The sequence below is a fragment of the Budorcas taxicolor genome, chromosome 13 (assembly GCF_023091745.1).
Source record: "Budorcas taxicolor isolate Tak-1 chromosome 13, Takin1.1, whole genome shotgun sequence".
Taxonomy (NCBI): domain Eukaryota; kingdom Metazoa; phylum Chordata; class Mammalia; order Artiodactyla; family Bovidae; genus Budorcas; species Budorcas taxicolor.
The window spans coordinates 2,798,669-2,820,578 of NC_068922.1; the positions used below are offsets into that span (position 1 = coordinate 2,798,669).

Sequence of the window (21,910 nt, forward strand, 5' to 3'; positions counted from 1 at the left end):
GTATTGTAGTAGTCATTCATGTTTATCAACATTCAAGAAGATCTAGTCAGCAGCACAACTCTCCTATGTCAGAAACACATAACATGGTCACAACTGAATTCAGATCACACCTGGGAAAAATCCCCTTTTCCTAATGCATCCTCTAGAGTCCAGACTTCCAGTACGGTACAGAAACAATAGCAATGAATACTGCGGTACAAAGGTAAGCACAGACAAGAGTTTGGTGTGCTAGCATACAGAGCTTTAAAAACAGTGACAAACAAAACCAAACATCTTGCCCTGTTCTCTCTCTTTTCCTTCTGTGAGACTAGAATTCTCACAGTCTTCTTGAAACATTCAATTCAGGAATGAAGTCCAAATGACCCTAGCCCTGGGGTGCTGAATCAAGATGGCGAAGGAGCAAAATATGGAGTTCAGCACCTCCCACAGATACATCAAACCATCCTAGAACTGAAATTGCTCCTTGGAGGGGAAATTTGGCCACAAGGGGATGTCATATTCATTTAAGAGAAGGTACCGGGGGAACATACTGCCGTGCAAAAGATGGTTTACTACTACTACTAATAGGTTTGAAGGAAAATGTGACTTTTCAAAATATTTAGTTTTCTCCCAAGGAATATTTTTGGTGGTATGCTAATGCTATGCTATGCTAAGTCACTTCAGTCATGGCTGACTCTGTGCAACCCTACAGATGGCAGCCCACCAGGCTCCCCCGTCCCTGGGATTCTCCAGGCAAGATTACTGGAGTGGGTTGCCATTTCCTTCTCCAATGCATGAAAGTGAAAAGTGAAAATGAAGTTGCTCAGTCGTATCCGTTAGCGACCCCATGGACTGCAGCCTACCAGGCTCTTCCGTCCATAGGATTTTCCAGGCAAGAGTACTGGAGTGGGGTGCCATTGCCTTCTCTGTTTGGTGGTATATCGTGGCTCAAATTTCACTGCATTATTTTTGGCTGGATAAATGAAATGTGCACCCACCCCCATCACCATCACTCTGAAGTCTTCTTCCATCACATAAGACACTTGTTAAGATAAGAAAGATATTCTACTAAAGCTGACGGTGATTGAGAGTCATTCAGTATTCAAAGTTCCTAAAGAATCGTTGGTTCTCTGAAAGGGATAAAAAAGTAGGAAAGACTTTTTTCAAACTCTTGCTAGTAAACAGGTATTACTTCAACTGATACAATGGCTACGTGACATCAAAGTACTATAAATTATCAAAACTATCGTACAGAAAAATTACAAATTCATTGCAAAATACATTACACTGCTACCATTAAGAAAAAAGTGCTTTTTGTTTTCCTTTCTTTTTTTTTTTGCCAGAAAAGTATTCTTTCAATATAGAAAATCCTATGCGTTACCCTGCATGTGGCTAGGATATACCATAACGGAGTTTGTACGGAGTCCTTCTGATTTGCTGGATGAAAGGCTGAAAAATATAATAATGACTCATTAAAGCCATGTCCCAAACGACCGTGCCAGCTGTCAGTGGAGGGACGCCTGTTGAAGACACAAGAGGACGCCCTGGTCTGCCGAGCCCCGCCGGTCGCCACACGGTCCCACCAGTCAGCTGGTCTGGGCTCGCAGGCCCGCTGCATGTTCTCCGGGTCCTTGCATTCTCCTGACCTGTTCTCGCATCGTCACCTCTGTGACTCTTCCGCTCAGTGATGCCGGTACTGCCTCATGAGAGGCACGATGCAGGACGGCGGCCCCGCCAGTTTCAGGAACGGGTGTCTGAGGAGCTCCTCCGCTGTGGCCCTCCGAGCGGGCTCCCGCACCAGCATCAGGTCTAGGAAGGCCCGCAGTACTGAGGAGACCTGCGGAGACAGAGGCCGGCCTCCTGAGGACTCGAGCCGGCTGACCCAGGCCCCCCGCGTGGCCTCCCAGCAAACTCCCGGGAAACCCTTCTGCCCACAACGCCAAAGTCCAGAAAGTCAGCTTGAAGAAAGAGCCCATGCGAGCAAACGCAGGCATCGCCTTTCTTAACACACGCTGTTTTCCTTATCTTTTTCAAACCTGAAATACTAGGGGTAAATGATGGCACAACAAAGATACGTACTAAATGAGAGACAACAGCAGCTCTTACGGTGCACCCACTATGTGCAGATGCTGGCCACACACATTTGATGAACAGTGTTATAAACATGGAATGAGTTTTATTTGTTCATTTTTCTAACCACGCAGCCATCTAGGCTTTGTGCAATCCCTTTTTTTTTTTTTTAAAGACTTTTTTAAAAATGTGGACCAGTGTTCAAGTCTTTATTGAATTGGTTACAATATTGCTTCTGCCGTAAGCCTTTTTATTTTTTTGGCCTCAAGGCTTATAGAATCTTAGCTCCCAGGTCAGGGATCAAACCCACAATCCCTGCACTGGAAGGGAAGTCTTAACCACTGGACTGCCAGGGAAGTTCCTGGAATTCCTTTCTTGAAGGGAAACAAATTTCCCTAAGGAATGTGACAACAGATAGCATTTGTCCTTTAGTTTATCGTAATTTACTTTTTTGCAGTATAGCTTGTGTACACTCAAGTACATAAAAAGCATATGTTTTACAGTAGTTCTTTAAAACACACACACACACACACACACACACACACACACACACACACACACACACTCTTATATATTCCATACTCCTACCCAGTTTCCCTGGGTTGAGAAGATCTCCGGGAGGAGGGTATGCAACCCACTCCAGCATTCTTGCCTGGGAAATCCCATGAACAGAGGAGCCTGGTGGGCTACAATCCAGGGGGTCACAAAGATTCAGACACTACTGAGAACAGCGCATTATTTAACCTGTCCAATGTTGTAAAATTTTCACGCTCTTGTTCAATTCAAGCAGCTTCCCCGCTTTGTTGCAGGTCCACCCAGGCTACATGAGTGATTCTCCAGGGGCTCTTCCCTAAGGGGTAAGGATGAGGGAAGAGGGGATGCTGTCACAAACAATTCTCTCCCTCTTAGTATCTGGGGGGTAGTGGGATGGTTGGTATTTTTAGGGCTAATCTGCGGAAACAGCTCTCTCAGCAAGCCTAGCCCACTGGTGGCCGCACAGTGGTGGTTTGCTGACTTAGCATCGTATTTTCTGAGCTTGGCTCCACTTGATGATGCCTGGAAACCAGGAAAGATCCTCGCTGGTTCCCTCAGCATGTTGCTCGCTGGTGGTGAAGTCGCTCAGTTGTGTCCGACTCTTTGCGACCCCATGGACTGTAGCCCGCCAGGCTCCTCCATCCATGGAATTTTCCAGGCAAGAATACTGGAGTGGGTTGCCATTTCCTTCTCCATGTTGCTCACTGCCCTGTACTATCCAGCCCCTGTCCACCCTCTGACATGCCTCAACCTTCACCTTGCTCACTTTGCCCTGGCTGAGGGTCTTCGAACTGCTCTCCTCTACACATGGGATGTTTTTATCCCAGATCTTTGCATGACTTGCTCTTTTTTGCCAATCAGCCTCCAGTCCCTTGACAGGACACCCTCCAACCCTCAGCCAAAACGAACTCCCAAATCCTTTCCTGCCCCACTTAATCACGTCACAGCATGTTATTCATTTCCTGGCATGTACCACTCTCTAAAATTATTTTGATCATCCATTGTGTATAGGTTGTTATCTGCTTCCCCAACTAGAGTGCAACCCCTCTGAGAGTCAGGAAGTGTGGGGCTTTGGGCTGGGATGTCCTCGTCATCAGAACACCCCCCAGCGTGCCTTAAATTCCCAGTGCAGCAGTGCTGAGAGGCGCCCACCCATGGGAGGGGAGCTCATGTGCCCACATTCACAGAGCAGCTTCAGAGAGGGAGGGGCTGACTGAGTTAGTTGCCCAAGGGAGTGAGCAAGAAGAGCAGAGACCTGAACTCAGTGACTCTAATTCCATAACAGGCAGCTAATGAGAAGCTGCTGCAGCACAGAGAGCTCAGTCTGGTGCTCGGTGACGAACCGGAGGGGCAAGTGGGGGGTGGGAGGGGCGATCAAGAGGAAGAGGATACATGTACACTTACAGCTGATTCGTGATGCTGTACAGCAGAAGCTAACAGAGCACTTTAAAGGGACTAAAATGCAAATTAAAAAAAAAACAAAACAAGGTCCATGCCTAGAAACCAGAGTCTACTCCCAGATGTGATCTCCTTCCAGTCTTTAACATTTCAGAGTGAGGGAGAAATCAAAGAACGATGTAGAATTTCAGCAATGGATGTTGCTTCTCACCTTGTGCAGGTCCTTCACTCTTGGAGGTAAACTGTCCCGGATCCGCCGCATGGCCTGGAGCGGGGGCTCGTTGAAGTAGGGGGGCTCACCATCAATCATCTCGATCACCATGATCCCAAGGGACCAGATGTCCACCTGTTAGGCACAGTGATTATCTCAGGCAAAGAGAACTTTCTGAAAGGTTGAGGATGGCCAGGGAACCCAGTAGATTCATACTCATTCATAAATTCATACGGTATTTGTAACTTCTCAAAATCTACAATTCAGATTTATCGGCTGAACGGTTGAGTGACCGAGTGTTTGGTACTGGTCTTTGCCTGCCTGCTTTTTAAAGGCAACTTCCGCGAAGATTCTGACAGTTAGGTACATGTGAATGTCTTACTACTCTGAAGTTCAGAACCTTTAAAAAAAATCCTGTTTTTCATCAGGTCAGATGAGAAAACCATTCAAAGTTTTATGTTACAAACAGAGAAGAAAATTACATTTAAACCATACAAAAATAAGAAAAGGTTTTGGCATATTCATAGCAAACTCCAAAGAGCTGCGCTGCACAACACAATATATCTTGATTCTTTTATTAAGTTGATTTTTTAAGTTCTTTGCTGCCGTATTTAGGTTTTTCCCTTTGTGTTTTATCACTCTGAAGCAGTGTACACAAAACTGTATTCTGTAAAACCATTGTCAGGGACTAGAGGAAAGGAAAGAGAGAGATGACAAGCAATCCTTCCCGGTTAAAGAATGGGAAGTCAGGGCAATGAGGTGCCAGGGCTGCTATAAATTCCCAGACCCTGGCAGCTCCCTCGTTCCTCATTACACCTCTTATCAGTTAGCTGCATTCCTGCTCTCGCCCAGAAGTGACCTCCACTGAGAGCTGATGCTCTCGGGACCACGGTGAGATAAGCAAGAGGCATACTTATCCAAGGGCAGCACACCAGGGAAGGAGAGTCTGCCGGCAGTCCGGCTGCTGTCCTCCGCTCACTGGCCCATGACCCCGCCTCTGGCTGCCCCCCAGGACTGCCTCCTGCACCACAGGGTGGGGAAACGCCGTGTGCCCAGGCAAATGTGCTCCTTGCCTCCCTGTGTGTGCGTGTCTCAGAGCTTTATTCACACCGTTCCCTCCCCCGAAGGCCCTCCTCCACTTCTGCCCCTCATTTTACGTATCCAAACCTTGTCCCTTAATAGATTAGGAGCAGGTATGGGAGCAGCTTAAGTGTCCATCAACAGATGAACGGATAAAAAAAGACGTGGTATATATACAACGGAACATTAGTCGTAAAAAGGAATGAAATGCTACCATTTGAAATAACACAGATGGACTTGGAAGGTATTATGTTAAGTGAAGAAAGTCAGACAAAGAAAGACAAATATTGTATGACATCAATTATGTGCGGAATCTAAAAAATGCAACTAACCAGTGAATAAAACAAAAAAGAACCAGACTAATAGATATAGAGGACAAACTTATGGTTACAAGTGGGAAGAGGGAAGGAGGGAGGGGCAATAAGGGGACTGGAGAATTAAAAAAAACCCCAGAAGGTTACTATGGGATTATATGGAATCATATGTGTGAAATTTTTTGAAAATTGTAAATTGTAGAGTTTAAAGAATCATTCAATAAGAAAGACAATTTTAAAAAATTTAAAAGTCAGCAACAACAAAAATAGATTATAAGAGGTTATTTCCTTTCCAGAACAAACAGAAATTGTGCCATATTTTAAAATATGTTTCAATATTCATATATAATTTTTTGCAACAGGAAAACATTATTTCTCACCCAAATATTCACCCCAATCTGTGGAGCTTTCTCTGACCCTGTATCCTCTGAACACACCTGCTCATCTGTGAGTCTCCAGCCACTTTTCAGGTTGCACTGGCCCTGGGGGTTAGATGAGAGCTGGAGTGCCTCTTCCCCACTGCCCATCTGGGACCTAAGCACATTGCTCAGTAAATGCTGTTGTGACACCCCAAGGGTGGACAGACTCTCTTCTGCCACAGCTTGCTCTGTGAAAAGCCTAGTGAATGGCAATCGAATGTGGAGTTGAAAGTCATCAAGCTGGTCTCCGGGGGTCATTAACGAGCTCAGAACCCTTGCATCTCAGCCAGACCCTGCCCACTCCCCAGCAACCACCATCACCTCCTTACCTCTGTCCCATATGGCAGCCTAGAAATCACCTCGGGTGCCATCCAGTAGGGTGTACCAACCAGTGATTTCCTCTTCGGCACCTCTTTGGAAACTTGAGCACAGAAACCAAAGTCAGACAGCTTGATCTGAAAAGGAAAGGAATGCAGCAAACTAACCATGTAAAAATACTGGCTTCAACATTTGGGGCAAGATGGAGGGACCTAGAGATTTTCATACTAATGGAGTAAGTCAGAAAGAGGGAGACAAATACCGTATATGGTATCACTTATATGTGGAACCTAGAACAAATGATACAAATGAACTTATCTATGAAAAAGAAACAGACTCAGAGTTGTAGTTGTGGGGAGGGCGGGGTGGGGGAGGTGGGGGGCGGTGGGGGGTTGGGGGGGAGGGCAGATGGGGGGTTCGGAGCAGCAAATGCAAAGGGTGTGTATAAGATGGACAAACAGCAAGGTCCTGCTGTGTTGGCACAGGGGACTGTACTCAGTATCGTGACAAACCACAATGGAAGAGAATATGAAAAAGAATACACACACACACATATATACCCACATGTACAACTGAACCACTTGGCCAAATAACAGAAATTAAGGCAACATTGTAAATCAACTATATTTCGATAAAATAAATCTTAAAAATATACTGGCTTCAAAACGTAGAAATATAACAAAAGTTTCAGTTTCAAAGCAAAATCATCTTATCATTCACAGGCCTTGGATATATCAGAGAAGGGGCTCTCAGACCCTTTCATTGGAAACGCACAACCGATTTTACTGAAAAAAGAATCTCATGGCCCCACCAGGACTGACTTTCAAATGTTTAGCTGCTGCTATCTTTTTATACAATCATGAAATAATATAATACACCCAAAACAAGAAACGCATCAAAATTCAAGGCCACTACTTCCATTTAATGTAAGAGAGATAAGAAAGCCTTCCTCAGTGATCAATGGAAAGAAACACAGGACAACAACAGAATGGGAAAGACTAGAGATCTCTTCAAGAAAATTAGAGATACCAAGGGAATATTTCATGCAAAGATGGGCTCGACAAAGGACAGAAATGGTATGGGCCTAACAGAAGCAGAAGATATTAAGAAGAGGTGGCAAGAATACACAGAAGAACTGTACAAAAAAGAGCTTCACAACCCAGATAATCATGATGGTATGATCACTCACCTAGAGCCAGACATCCTGGAATGTGAAGTCAAGTGGGCCTTAGAAAGCATCACTAAGAACAAAGCTAGTGGAGGTGGTGGAATTCCAGTTGAGCTCTTTCAAATCCTGAAAGATGATGCTGTGAAAGTGCTGCACTCAATATGCCAGCAAATTTGGAAAACTCAGCAGTGGCCACAGGACTGGAAAAGGTCAGTTTTCATTCCAATCTCAAAGAAAGGCAATGCCAAAGAATGCTCAAACTACTGCACAATTGCACTCATCTCACACGCTAGTAAGGTAATGCTCAAAATTCTCCAAGCCAGGCTTCAGCAATACGTGAACTGTGAACTTCCAGATGTTCAACCTTGTTTTAGAAAAGGTAGAGGAACCAGAGATCAAATTGCCAATGTCCGCTGGATCATGGAAAAAGCAAGAGAGTTCCAGAAAAACATCTATTTCTGCTTTATTGACTATGCCAAAGCCTTTGTGTGGATGACAATAAACTGTGGAAAATTCTGAAAGAGATGGGAATACCAGACCACGTGACCTGCCTCTTGAGAAACCTATATGCAGGTCAGGAAGCAACAGTTAGAACTGGACATGGAACAACAGACTGGTTCCTAATAGGAAAAGGAGTACGTCAAGGCTGTATATTGTCACCCTGCTTATTTAACTTCTATGCAGAGTATATCATGAGAAATGCTGGACTGGAAGAAACACAAGCTGGAATCAAGATTGCCAGGAGAAATATCAATAACCTCAGATATGCAGATGACACCACCCTTATGGCAGAAAGTGAAGAGGAGCTAAAAAGCCTCTTGATGAAAGTGAAAGAGGAGAGCGAAAAAGTTGGCTTAAAGCTCAACATTCAGAAAAAGAAGATCATGGCATCTGGTTCCATCACTTCATGGCAAATAGATGGGGAAACAGTGGAAAGAGTGGCTGACTTTATTTCTTTGGGCTCCAAAATCACTGCAGATGGTGATTGCAGCCATGAAATTAAAAGACGCTTACTCCTTGGAAGGAAAGTTATGACCAACCTAGATAGCATATTCAAAAGCAGAGACATTACTTTGCCAACAAAGGTCCGTCTAGTCAAGGCTGTGGTTTTTCCAGTGGTCATGTATGGATGTGAGAGTTGGACTGTGAAGAAAGCTGAGCACCGAAGAATTGATGCTTTTGAACTGTGGTGTTGGAGAGGACTCTTGAGAGTCCCTTGGACTGCAAGGAGATCCACCAGTCCATTCTGAAGGAGATCAGTCCTGGGTGTTCTTTGGAAGGAATGATGCTAAAGCTGAAACTCCAGTACTTTGGCCACCTCATGCGAAGAGTTGACTCATTGGAAAAGACTCTGATGCTGGGAGGGATTGTGGGCAGGAGGAGAAGGGGACGACAGAGGATGAGATGGCTGGATGGCATCACCGACTCGATGCACATGAGTTTGGGTGAACTCCGGGAGTTGTTGATGGACAGGGAGGCCTGGCGTGCTGCAATTCATGGAGTCGCAAAGGGTTGGACACGACTGAGAGACTGAACTGAACTGATGATGCTTTAGTGCAAATAAACCGCTAGTCACAAAGCAAGTTTTGTACAAACTGCTACAGTTTAGGTTTTTTCCCACTGAACACATTTGGATTTCTAAGTACCCTGAGATGATTCAAATAACCAACCTCATTTCTATTTTTGGATTATTGCCAGACCCCACTTGTAAAGGATGCTGGAACAGCGCTGTAGGCACAGGCTCCCCTTTTCTTTTGGTTTTCCTCCTCTCTCAGGATAACTCAAGAAACTGAATGTTAACAGTTAGTTATTAGGAGTCCAAAGTGTTCAATTTAATTACCCATAGTGCATGCACGTATTTGTTTATTTTAGAGGTCATCCAAAAAGAAGCCCCTGAGATTTCTTGCCCAGAGCTTTTAAGAATACTCTTAAGAACACATCGCATCGTTAGGAACCCCATCAGGTTACATATTCCAGGTGACCAGGATTTAGTTTATTTCTGGGAGGCCTGATTCCTGCTCACGATGACCTGATCTGATTGGAGAGGATTGTTACTTAGGATTATTGGTGATAACCGAATGCATTGAAAAATGCTTCAGGCATTGTTTGGCAATGGTTCAGAATGGTCATTTGAAGTGAAAATTGCCATAAATCAAAAGTATGGTCTCTAAGGTACAAATTCTCCCTTGATTCTCTTTATACATCTCTGAACTGTTTTCAGTCTTTTCTCCGGCTCTGTCTCTGCTGCCCACACCTTAATACTGGGGCTTCCTGGAGTTCAGGTCCCAGCGCTCACCTCTTCTCTTTTTATGTGCTATGTTTTATCCCTCTCAGGCTTAATGCAGATTTCCCTCCTTCATTCTAAAACTACACACCCATCCAGCATATGTTTCAACGTGGAGTTAATTCTTGTGAAGGGCGTAAGGCCCATGTCTAGATTGATTTTCTGAGCATGTGCATATCCAGTTGTTCCAGTAGCATTTGTTGAAAAGACAGTCTTTGCTCCATTGTGTTGTCTTCAGTCAGGTCCAACTCTGTGACCCTATGGACTGTGACCCTGCCAGGCTCCTCTGTCCATAGGATTCTTCAGGAAAGAACACTGGAGTGGCTTGCCATGCCCTTCCCCAGGGGATCTTCCCGACTCAGAGATCGCACCCACGTCTCAGGCATCGCCTGCATTGCCGGGCGTGTTCTCTCGCACTGGTGCCGCCTAGGAAGTCCTGTGCTGCCCTTACGCCCTCGTCAAAGGTCAGGTGACTGTTTATGTGGGTCTATTCCTGGGCTGTCTCGTCTGTTTTATTGGTCTGATGATGGACAGGGAAGCCTCATGTGCCACAGTCCATGGCGTTGCAAAGAGTGGGACATGACTGAGCAAGTGAACTGAACTGATAAACTTTCGAATCAACATGTCAATACCTACAAAACAACTCACTGAGATTTTGACTGAAGATTATATTGACTTTATGGGTCAGGTTGGAAAGAACATCTTGACAGTACTGAGTCCTTCCTATCCTGCAACCTTATTAGACTCACTTATTAGTTCTAGTTTTTCTGGTTGATTCTTTCACATTTTCTACATAGGTGATCATGTCATCTATGATTAAAGAGTTTCAATTTCTTCTTTCTCAATCTGTATACATTGTATCCCTTTTCTTCTTTTATTGCATCAGCTAGTGCTTCCAGTATGCTGTTGAAAAAGAATGGCGGAAGGGGACATCTTTGCCTTTTTCCTAAACTTGGTGGGAAAGCATATTCAATACTTAAGCATACCTCAAGGCCCTGATCACTTCTCACCTTCTCTAGAATTTTTCTTAGGAGCCCTTATTCTACCTGATCTCCAAATTTGTGAGAATTTAGCACTCATTTAACTTTGAACTGTTTTCCAGTGCTGATTTTGTCACTCCAGCTAGGAATGACATTGCTCAGGGGCAATAGATCTGTCTTTTAATTGTGAAGCCATACTGTGTTTGTTAAGATCGGGGAAAGCAGTCGGTACTCACAAAATGCATGCTATTGATTGACTTTATTTGATACTGACATATATATGAGTTTTTATATACAGAATGTGGCTTCTCCAATGGCTGAGTGGGTAAAGAATCTGCCTGCAATGCAGGAGAGAGACACAGGAGACATGGGTTTGATCCCCAGGTTGGGAAGATCCCCTGGAGGAGGAAACGGCCACTCACGCCAATATTCTTGTCTGGAAAGTCCCATGGACAACAGAACCTGGAGGGCTACAGTTCAAAGACTTGCAAAGAGTCACACAGGATTGTGCATATCCAATATGCACACATACATGAGACAGGAGATTACACGACAAAGATACATTGTTTTTCCTTCTAAAATCAGCACTGACTTACCAAATACAACTGCTTCTAGAATCAAAGCTGTAACACAGATGAAATGGAGATAATGTTTTGGAAATTATCAGTGTTTTTTTTTTTTCTTTTTCCATTTCCTTATTCATGATCTTCTCACCAATCAGGCCAAGACTTGGGGAGTGTGGTTTGGGGTGGGACTCCATCAAATTGGATTGCTCCAGATGGAATGTTAGAGAAAGCTGGTTTAACAGAGAGATGATTTTTCTCAATCGCTTTGGCATATCAAGAGTCATACCCAGATGCTTCAGACCATATAATTTCCATGTGGTATCAAGAAGAGTGCCCTGGGAATTCCCTCACAGTCCAGTGGTTTGGACTTGGCACTTTCATCGCTGGGGCCTGGGTTCAACCACTCCTCAGGGAACTAAGATCCTGCAAGCCACATGGTGTGGCAAAAACAGAAAGAGTGGCCTGTGGACACGGCAGCTGGTCCATAATTCTTGTTGCCCGATTGTAAAAGGCATCTACAGTTCTGAGAAGTGAAAACCCTTATAGCCCATCACTTTTAGCCTAGGATTATTTGCAGAACAGGACAAAGAGCAGTGACTTATATCAGGCCCCAATTCTTTGTTATACATCACTTCTAACCATTTCAAGCTTTAAAAATATCTAAGTAGCACACACCCCCACACAAACAAGGGAGAGAAGGCACATGCATCTATGTTCAGAGGTAACAGTAAACATATTCAATAACCAGATACATCTAGACCATTCAGAATCTAGACATTAAGCTGAGCACATTTGTGGAGTTATCCTTAGGCCATTACCATCTTTAGTGAGGCAAAAGCAGTCTTGGTACAGGGTTGGGCTCAAGGGGGATAACACTTCAGTGAATGGAAACAGTGGCTATTAACCAACAAGCATGAGAAAATTGAAACATTTTAACAATGGGTATAGATAAGGGGCTTCCTTGGTATCTCAGCTGGTAAAGAATCCACCTGCATGCAGGAGACTCTGGTTTGATTCCTGGGTTGGGAAGATCCCCTGGAGAAGGGATAGGTTACTCACTCCAGTATTCTTGGGCTTCCCTTGTGGCTCAGACGGTAAAGAATTGCCTGCAATGTGGGAGACCTGGGTTAGATCCCTGGGTTGGGAAGATGCCCTGGAGGAGGGCATGGCAACCCAGTCCAGTGTTCTCGCCTGGAGAATCCCCACGGACAGAGGAACCTGGTGGGCTACAGTCCATGGGTCACAAAGAGCTGGACACGACTGAGCAACTAAGCACAACAGAAGTAAGGGGGCTCAGGGGTAAAGAACCCGCCTGCCAATGCAGGAGATGCGAAAGCGGGTTCAGTCCCTGGGTCGGGAAGGTCCCCTGGAGAGGGAAATGGCACCCCACTCCAGTATTCTTGCCAGGAAAATCCCATGGACGGAGGAGCCTGGTGGGCTACAGGCCATGGGGTCACAGAGAGTCAGAAACAACTGAGCGCCTGAGCATGCGTGCATAGATACAGCGATGAAACCCCATTGCACACCAGCCTTGGGTGCACCCAACATGGCCTTGATGGAGAGATGGCACAGTAGAGTGGGTGGAAATGAACTTGAGGCAATGCTACTGGCTTCCATCATGGCCTTTGTGTGGTGTGCAGGGGTCTAGAAGCTTCTCTCCTCCAGATCTTAGTGAAGGAATGGGGAAGCGGCCAGCACAAGCCTATGGTTGACAGGAGGGCCAGTCCCAAGGACAGTTTTCAAGACTTGAGGGAAGAGAGACTTCCCTGGTGATCCAGTGGCTAGGACTACAAGCTCCTAATGGGGGGAGGAGGGGCCTGGATTCCATCCCTGGTCAGGGAACTAGATCCCACACACCACAACTGAGAAACATTCCATGTGCTACAACTTAAAAGGATACCTCAGGCTGCAGTGAAGATAGAAGATCCCGAGTGCTACAACTAAGACCTATGCAAACAAATACACATTAAAAGAAGACTTGAGGAAAGAGGCTGGAGTGAAATTTTGCAGAGAAGCCTTCCTGGAAAGTCCAGCAGCTGATGGGACCATTTAACGCTCACTGGTCACTGGCCCAGGTAGCAGAAGAGGCTGTTACGATAAGGCAGGGACCATCAGATGGTCCCTGACACAAGAAGATGGATTGTGTCTCCTTCACCCCAAGGTCCCACATTTGTCTCCATTCTGAGGAGGATAGGGGTGGGAGGTGGAAAGAAGGAAAAGGTGGAAGCCAAATCTGAAAGACAGGTTTTAAAGGAATCAGTTCAACTTGATAGACAATGTTTACATTGTATAAGCAGGCTAAATTTAATAGACTGAATTAAAATAGAGTTAAAAAATTTTCTAGCCACTGGGGCTTTATGCAGAAGTCATGATTAATTTTAAGAAAGAGAGAAGCTATATGATTGTGTGTGTGTGTGTGTGTGTGTGTGTGTGTGTGTGTGTATAGTTATTTCCAAAGCTCAGGCATGAGTAAATTTGCAACTCTATTACACAGATAGGAGAGCAGGGACAATTTTGCCAATATGTTTTGTTTGCCTGTAAATTTAAGAAACCTGAATGATTAAGGAGGTGAACATATCAACATTTTGGTATTGGCAGTTTTAATTTCAGTATCTCTAGTGTGGTTTTCTTTTCACAGACATTAAAAGAAGATACCAAGCCTGAGAGACTAATAATTATCTCCCTGACAAAATGTAAGATCAGAAATTGAAACTCAACACTTGGGAGCCAGTCCTGATCTTCTGTTGTAGGAGTATAAGTGCTTTTGCATGATTTTTTTTTACTCATCCAAGTACATAAAAGAGACAATTTTCTGACAGAACATAATTGCACAACATTCATCCAAATAAATCTGCAAGTAGATAATGAAAATTCAAGTAATGAGTATAATAAAACACTGTAGGCAGTTCTTAAAAGCAAATCACAGACTTTAGGCTGAGCCTTAGTTTAGATAGGATTGTACAATGCAGGTACTTAGGAAACCACATAAACCTTACGAAGAGAACTGAAGTGAGCATGTTGCCCACACCCAATCAGGAGATGTAGCTGGTTCCACAGGGGCCAGACAAGGAACTGGAGCTTAGAACTCAGACAAAGCTGCTAGTTAAACCTGAGCTCTTATCCATGTCAACGCATTCCGGCTAGGAGTCAGAAAGTGTTAGTCGCTCAGTCATGTCTGACTCTTCGGGACCCCATGAACTCTAACCTGCCAGGCTGTCTGTCCATGGGATTCACCAGGCAAGAATGCTGGAGTGGGTTGCCATGCCCTTCTCCAGGGGATCTTCCTGACCTAGGGATCAAACCCAGGTGTCCTATAATGCAGGCAGATTCTTTACTGTCTGAGACACCTATCAGGGCCCCACAAAAACTTGCAAGAGGGGGAGCAAAAGAGACTCTACCCATAAGATAAGTTTAAAACAGAGTGTAAAACCCTTGTTTTGTGAATTGTATGGGGTCTAAAGAACTGCTACATCTGCTCCAGGTTTTTGCTAAGGCAGAAAGATGGATGCTTCTGTGCCTTTGTTCCTGGGCACTTCCTACAAGGCAATGGTACTGATATCATCAGCTGGAGATTTCTCAGAGATGGACCCTACCTGACTGAATCAGAATATCTGAGACAAGGGCCCAGGAATATTTTTGCCAAGGTCTCCAGGGGTTTTAATGGTCACTGAAGTCTGAGAACCTGTTTTAAAAAGAGCAATGATCCCCGAACAAAGGAACTGAGAGAAGTAATAGAAGGGCCAGACTGATGATGAAGCCTACAGCTGAAGGACCACTTTCTCAGCAGCCAAAGCCTAGAGGAGAGGGAAGGCATTGCGGCAGCGGAGCTGCAAAGGCCTGGAAGCCCCAGGCAGCCCCTCTGCCTTCTGATGGAGCTCAGAGCATGGTAGTAATTTGCCCCAAACTGTACAACAGTAATAGTGAAAACTCAGCCCTGGGGTCTCCTGACTTTTCATGCTGTGCTCCCTGCATTAGAAAATGGGAGTGTTTGCATCTGTCTCAGAGACTATTGGAAAGAAATGAATGTAAGCAAGCTATCTAACATGCCTGAGCCTCTATTTAAGAAGAGCTTTTGGGAGATCATATTCAGGTCTTCTTCTAAAGGTAAAATTCTAACAATTTGAGGATCCAGGAAAATAATACCAAAGAATTAAGTGAGCTGGTGGAGACACTGTAAGACGAGGAGCATACGCCCTTGGTGAAGAGACACTGACATCCAGCCGACTGTCAGGGGCCCCCGCAGAGGACTTGTGGAGCATCCACAGGTTCTGGTTGCCAGTCTAGCCCCCCTTACTTATCCTTTGACCCTCACTTCAAATCCTATAGGAGAAAGGGGACAAACATATTTGCTCTTTCTGGCACTATGTTAGCTTGGGCCCCTCCTCCCCCAGAAGCAAACGCTGAGATAAGGATTCAGTGTAAGTCATGTACTGGGGAGACACAAGAATCACTCGCAGTGAAATGGAGAACTAGAACAGGAAAGGGAAGGCAGCCATTCAAGGACTAATCAGCAAGCAAGCTACCACCTTGGGAACGAGAGCTCAACCCTGTCGAGGATGTCTGGGAGACTGCGCATAAGGTGTCCTCAGGGCTGTTCCATCCAAAGGCGAGACAACTCAGGTATTCATACATCAGTTCCCATCACTTTTTCAGGGCTGCCTCTGGGGAGTGTGCAGGCTAATTCCTTTGGAATTTCTAGTCTGCCTTGTACTGCAAGAGCAGACTACAGTGTCCAGAGAAAGTCCCCAAGCAAAGTGATGCAAGTGGTGGCATTTGAAGGTGGAGTTAGTGAGGGCTGACCTGGCATCATGTGAGTGGGGCACCAGCAACATTTGCGCCATGATGCTATTCATCCCCATCATACCACCTCCATTCTGTGAAGTCGGAAACGGTGTTTTTAAGTGAGAGAGGAATCTGAAATTTCGTGTGAAATTTCCTAATTCTTAAAGTGTGGCAGCCAATTTATAGTAAAAAGACTATAAAGATCACTAGTAAATGTCTCTTTTTAATAGATGCATTCATTGGGCTTAGGAAGATATGTGTTTGATTTCCATTTCAGCCAATGAATTTGATAAGAGTTAGTCACTCACTATCTAGTGGCCCCTAAGTATCATCTCTTAAATGCAAACCCCAGGCCAAGGAAAAATCATGGATGAATTTACTCAACTTTTAACTGCAAGGGTTGGGGGTCGGGATAGCCTTCATTTTGGGCATCTACCTTGCACCTTGTTTACCTCTCATGGCTTTATACTAATTACTTCATGTAATTCTTACAACCACTCTATAACATGTTATTTATTTTCCTTTTCAAACCTCCAACATCACTCTTTAAACACCCCTGCCTAACACAAATTAGTGACTCACTAGATATTATTTCTATCATGGACAAATAGTGAACAATTTATTATCAGTTGATAACAAATAATTTCCCTTGTAGTCTCTGAGGAGGCCAGAAAGGATTCATCCTCTTAAACGTGAGCAATTCACTATTTTTTTTTTTTTTACTTTCTTTATTGGCGGATAACTGCTTTATAATATTCTGTTGGATTCTGCCATACCTCAATGTGAATCAGCCACAGGGTACACATGGCCTCTCCCTTCTGAATCTCCCACCCATCTCCTTCCCCACCCCACCCCTCAGTGTTGTCACAGAGCACTGGGTTGGGCTTCCCGTGTCCCACAGCAAATTCTCACTTGCTATCTATTTTACATATGGTCACATATATGTTTCCATGCTCTTCTCTCAATTTGGCCCACATTTTGAAATGTATATAGGTTCATCAGAGGTTGCAAAGAAAGGTGCATCCGGTTCTCCCTATATATCAGCATCTTATACACTATGGAGGGCTTCCCTGGTGGCTCAGAGGTTAAAGCGTCTGCCTGCAATGCGGGAGCCCCGGGTTCGATCCCTGGATCAGGAAGATCCCCTGGAGAAGGAAATGGCAACCCACTCCAGTATTCTTGCCTGGAGTATCCCATGGACGGAGGAGCCTGGTAGGCTACAGTCCACGGGGTCGCAAAGAGTCGGAGATGACTGAGTGACTTCACTCACTCATTTCACATACACTATGGCACAATATCAACACCAAGAAATTGATGGACAGTCGATAGAGCTTGCTCAGATTTCATTAGTTATATATGAACTCACTTGTGTATGTTGTGTGTGTGTGTCTGTGTGTGTACTCTGCAATTTTTTCACATTGTAGTTTTATACAACTACTATCACAAATTGATAACCAACAGTAACATCACCATAAAATGATGATGCGCCCTCTTTATAGCACACACTCCCAATCTGTAACCCCGGCAACCACTAACTTGCTGTACATCTCCATATTTACGCTATTTCAAAAGTGTTACATAAGTGGAATTATGCACTGTGTATCCTTTTGAGTTTGACTTTGTTTCACTCAGTGTAATTTCCTTGCGGTTCATCCAAATTCATGAATGCATCACTCGTTCATTCCTCTTTTTCCTTTGGGTAGTATTCCCTGGTATAAACACACCACAGGTTATTTAGCCATCATTCACCTTCAGAAGGACATTTGGATATTTTCTGGTTTGGGGCTATGATGACTAAAAGTGCCATAAACATTTGCGTGCAAGCTTATATGTGGAAATAAGTTTCCGTTTCTTTGGAATACATGCCTAAGAGTGAGACTGCTGCCACATAGTAGCAAGTCCATTTTTAGTTTTGAAAGGAACTGCTTTGCCATTTGTCAAGAGTGGCTCTACATGTTACATCTGTACCAGCAGTGTATGAATCAGTGGTGTTCTCACTACTTTTCATTTTAGCTGCTCTTAGAGGTGTGTAATGATATCTCATAGTTTTAACTTGCAGTTCTCTCAGGACTGATGATGCTGAATATCTCCCAACAGGATGAGAATCCAGCATACCTGTGTGATAGACAATATTTCCAAAATTGCCAACAACAATACTGCCCCTGAGATCTTCTTATCATGTGATTCAATTCTCCTCCTCCTCAGGAGGGTTTTATGTTTCTTCCCCCAGAATCTGGAGGAAGAGACACTGTGAGACTCTGAGGTCATAAAAATGCCGTACTCCCACCCTGTTTGCTTGGGACACTCGCAGACCCCAGCCCCCATGCTGTGAGGAAGGCCACGTGGAGAGGCCCAATGGTAGGGTGCCAGAGGACAGTCCCAGCGAAGCGTGCAGTCAGCAGTCAGTGCGTGTACCTGACGTGTGCCCGAAGAGAATGTACAGATGTCTCATCTGACAAGTCCCTACACTGAGGCCAGCCAACTCTCAGAGCCAAGTGAGAATGCTAAAATGACCTTTGAGTTAAAATCACGTGATTCATTATTATGACAATTAACAAATATGTCTCCTGCACTATAGAATGCTATAAAAACTCCGATATGTTAGTATAAATGATACTCTCAGCCTTTTCTTGGAGTAGTCACACTCCCTCTCTGCTCTCTTTTTAAGAAACAAAGCTTCCTTTCTCTGTAGTAAGTGGAGTCAATAGGGAGCCCTGTTCTGAAATGTGGATGAGCTCACTCTGGCCAACACACAGAGCCAGGCTCCGCCCCACATGCTGCGCTTCCTCTTCCGGGACTGCACTCAGTCCTGACGGCCACAGGCCCCGCTCCCTGAGTCTCTGTTGTCACCACCCCCTACAGAGGGGCCCTCTCTGACAGCCTCTGCAGAGTCTTTACTGTCTACCCTCTTTACCGGCTTAAATCAGTGACTCATAGAAAACTTAGAATGTATCACCTTGCCTGTCTGGTGGTGATTTTATTTATATGTTTATCTATCTGTTTATGATCACACCCTGATATCAGGGCTTCCCTGATAGCTCAGTTGGAAAAGAATCTGCCTGCAATGCTAGAGACCCTGGTTTGATTCGTGGGTCAGGAAGATCCCCTGGAGAAGGGAGAGGCTACCCACTTCAGTATTCTCAGGCTTCCCTGGTGGCTCAGCTGATAAAGAATCCGCCTGCAATGCAGGAGACCTGGGTTCGATCCCTGGGTTGGGAAGATCCTCTGGAGCACGGAAAGGCTACCCACTCCAGTATCCTGGCCTGGAGAATTCCGTGGACTGTATGGTCCATGGGGTCATAAAGAGTCAGACATGACGAGCGACTTTCACTTTATGATCACACCCCTAGATGCTTAGAATAAACTGAATGAAATTAGTGATTTTGCTTTACTCATCCTTAGGACCTTGCACAGAGTTGGACATGACTGAAGTGATTTAACATGCATGCATGCTTATATAAAATACACATATATACATGGAAATATGGAAAATGAGATTATGGGTGATCTTTGTTTTATCCTTTATACTTTTCTGAATTTGCTGGATTTTCTGCAATAAAATCAACATTTTTTTTTTTTTTTTTTTTTAGTGAAGAAAAGCTGAAGTGCTTGGGAAGCTCTTTCTGGCTACCCTCTGATCATTCCTGGGCAATTCTGATGTGACATGGATGTTTTCCATGTGAGTGAGGATGCTGGGTGGTAAAAGACAGGTGCATTAAAGGGACACTGGCTCCATTCATCCAGGGGCTATTACATCTGGTGGGAGTTTAGGGAGATTATTTTTTAGTCGCTAAGTTGTGTTCCATTCTTTTTGTGACTCCATGGAAAGGGCCTAAATAGCAAAACTTCAAAACTCTTTCTAACTAAGTCTTCCAGGGAACATCAACTCATTCCTTTCATGGCTGTTGTTCTACGGTGTTTTGTACCCTGGTGTGGCTGGTAAGTTTCAAGGGAATTCTCTGGGTAGGTTGCAGTGATGGGACATGCAGAAATCTGAGCCTAGAGATACATCAGTGCAGCGGATATCTTCCCTTCATCCTTCTAGATCTAGGTCCTCCCTTCTCTGAGCCCTGGGAGGTTAACTTCTGTTGACCTGCTGATGGCTTCCAACTGGACTCAGTCAATGCAGGGCTCTGGTGGGAGCCTGGAAGGAAGGAGCAGAGTGAGGCTGGGTTGTTTTTGGCCCAGCTCCCAACCTGCAGGTTCACTGTGGGTCTGGCTTCCAATGAGGCTCAGAGCTCCTGCCAGGCAGCCTCTTCCTGCAACAATCTCTACTTCCAGATTCCAGTCCCGAGTTCTACACCTTACCTCTTCAGGCATGGGGTAGCAAGATCAGTGTTCCATCCTAGAGAACTGCCCTGGTCCTCATGACACTTCCTCTTGACTGATCTACCAATACCTTTATTAAACTCTCCCAAAGGACTTCCCAGGTGGCACTAGTGGTAAAGAACCCACCTGCCAATGCAGGAGACATAAGAGACACAGGCTTGAACCCTGGGTAAGGGAGATTCCCTGGAGGAGGGCATGGCAACCCACTCCAGTTTTCTTGCCTGGAGAACCCCATGGATGGAGGAGCCTGCTGGGCTACAGTCCACGGGGTCACAAAGAGCCAAACAAGACTGAAGAGACTTAACACACACACACACACACAAAGTACTGGAATTTGTCATCTGCAGGGACTCTTAGTGATACTGCAGACATGAATAGGGTGGACACGTCCTAGAAAAGTCATTTTTTCCCCACCGACAAAAATATCCATGTAGCAGGAAAATAAAAGAACTTTCCATATTATTACTTCCCATGCTTCTTGTTAAAGTGGAAAATTATCCTTCAAATTCAGTTCACAGATAATTTTAACTAACAGGATGACACAGAGGATGGTGATTTCCTTTTTGTAAGCCCTCTGGGAAATGTTGTAGGTGACTTTTGGAAAGTCAGAGTTATGAGAAAGTGCTCCTGGGAAGATAATACCAGTGACAGAAGAAGTGACAGAGCAAACTGGGGAGGGACCAAACATGAAAACCTTACCCGGCCATCGCTTGTCAGCAGGATGGAGTCACTCTTTATGTCCCTGTGGATCACTCCTTGGTTGTGAAGGTAGGAGAGAGCTCTCAGAACGGACAGACAGACAGTAGCTATCTGCTCTTCATTCATTCTAGAAAGGAAATCACATTGAAGGAGGTAGGTCAGGTTTAAGGCCATCTTTGAAATGATTAAGAGAGGTAGCTCCCTTGGGTTCCAGTGAACCAGTCCATGCTCCCCAGTCCATGTCTGGAAAACCTACAGGGAAGGAAAAGGAAGTCTTTGGGACCTGATTCCCAAAACCTAAGGCTTAACCCTAACTATGACAGGGGGCCAAGTATAAACTAAAGGAAAGGGAGCCCCACTGGCTGGTCTTTGGGTCATTAGAGCAAATGCACTTCCTTGGACTTTTACAGGTAATTCCCCAGGTACTGACACAACGCCAGGGTCTTGTAGAGAGGACACATTGAATGGAGCTATATTAGTTCCAGGAACGGTTCCTAGGTGATCTTGAGGAAGTCCTCTAATGTCCTTGGGTCTCTTTTTCCTCATCTTGGACATGGGCATGACCATGGTTCTCCTCTTGGACTTCCCTTGTGGCTCAGCTGGTAAAGAATCTGCCTGCAATGTGGGAGACCTGGGTTTGATCCCTGGGTTGGGAAGATCCCCAGGAGAAGGGAAAGGCTACCCATTTCAGTGTTCTGGCCTGGAGAATTCCGTGGGCTATATAGTCCGTGTGGTTGCAAAGAGTTGGACACAACTGAGTGACTTTCACTTTCACAGTT

General features: G+C 44.9%; 1 protein-coding gene across 1 annotated transcript in view; it reads right to left on the minus strand.

Moving 5' to 3' along the window:
• Positions 1-1,660: 1,660 nt before the first annotated feature.
• The window catches only part of PAK5 (p21 (RAC1) activated kinase 5), a 116,164-nt gene continuing 95,914 nt past the window's right edge, over positions 1,661-21,910 (minus strand). The window contains exons 5-8 of the mRNA XM_052651091.1: positions 21,132-21,258; positions 6,335-6,460; positions 4,193-4,327; positions 1,661-1,816 (exon numbers count right to left, since the gene is read on the minus strand). Coding sequence (XP_052507051.1) covers positions 1,661-1,816; positions 4,193-4,327; positions 6,335-6,460; positions 21,132-21,258 — 544 coding nt within the window. The remainder of the gene's footprint in view (positions 1,817-4,192; positions 4,328-6,334; positions 6,461-21,131; positions 21,259-21,910) is intronic.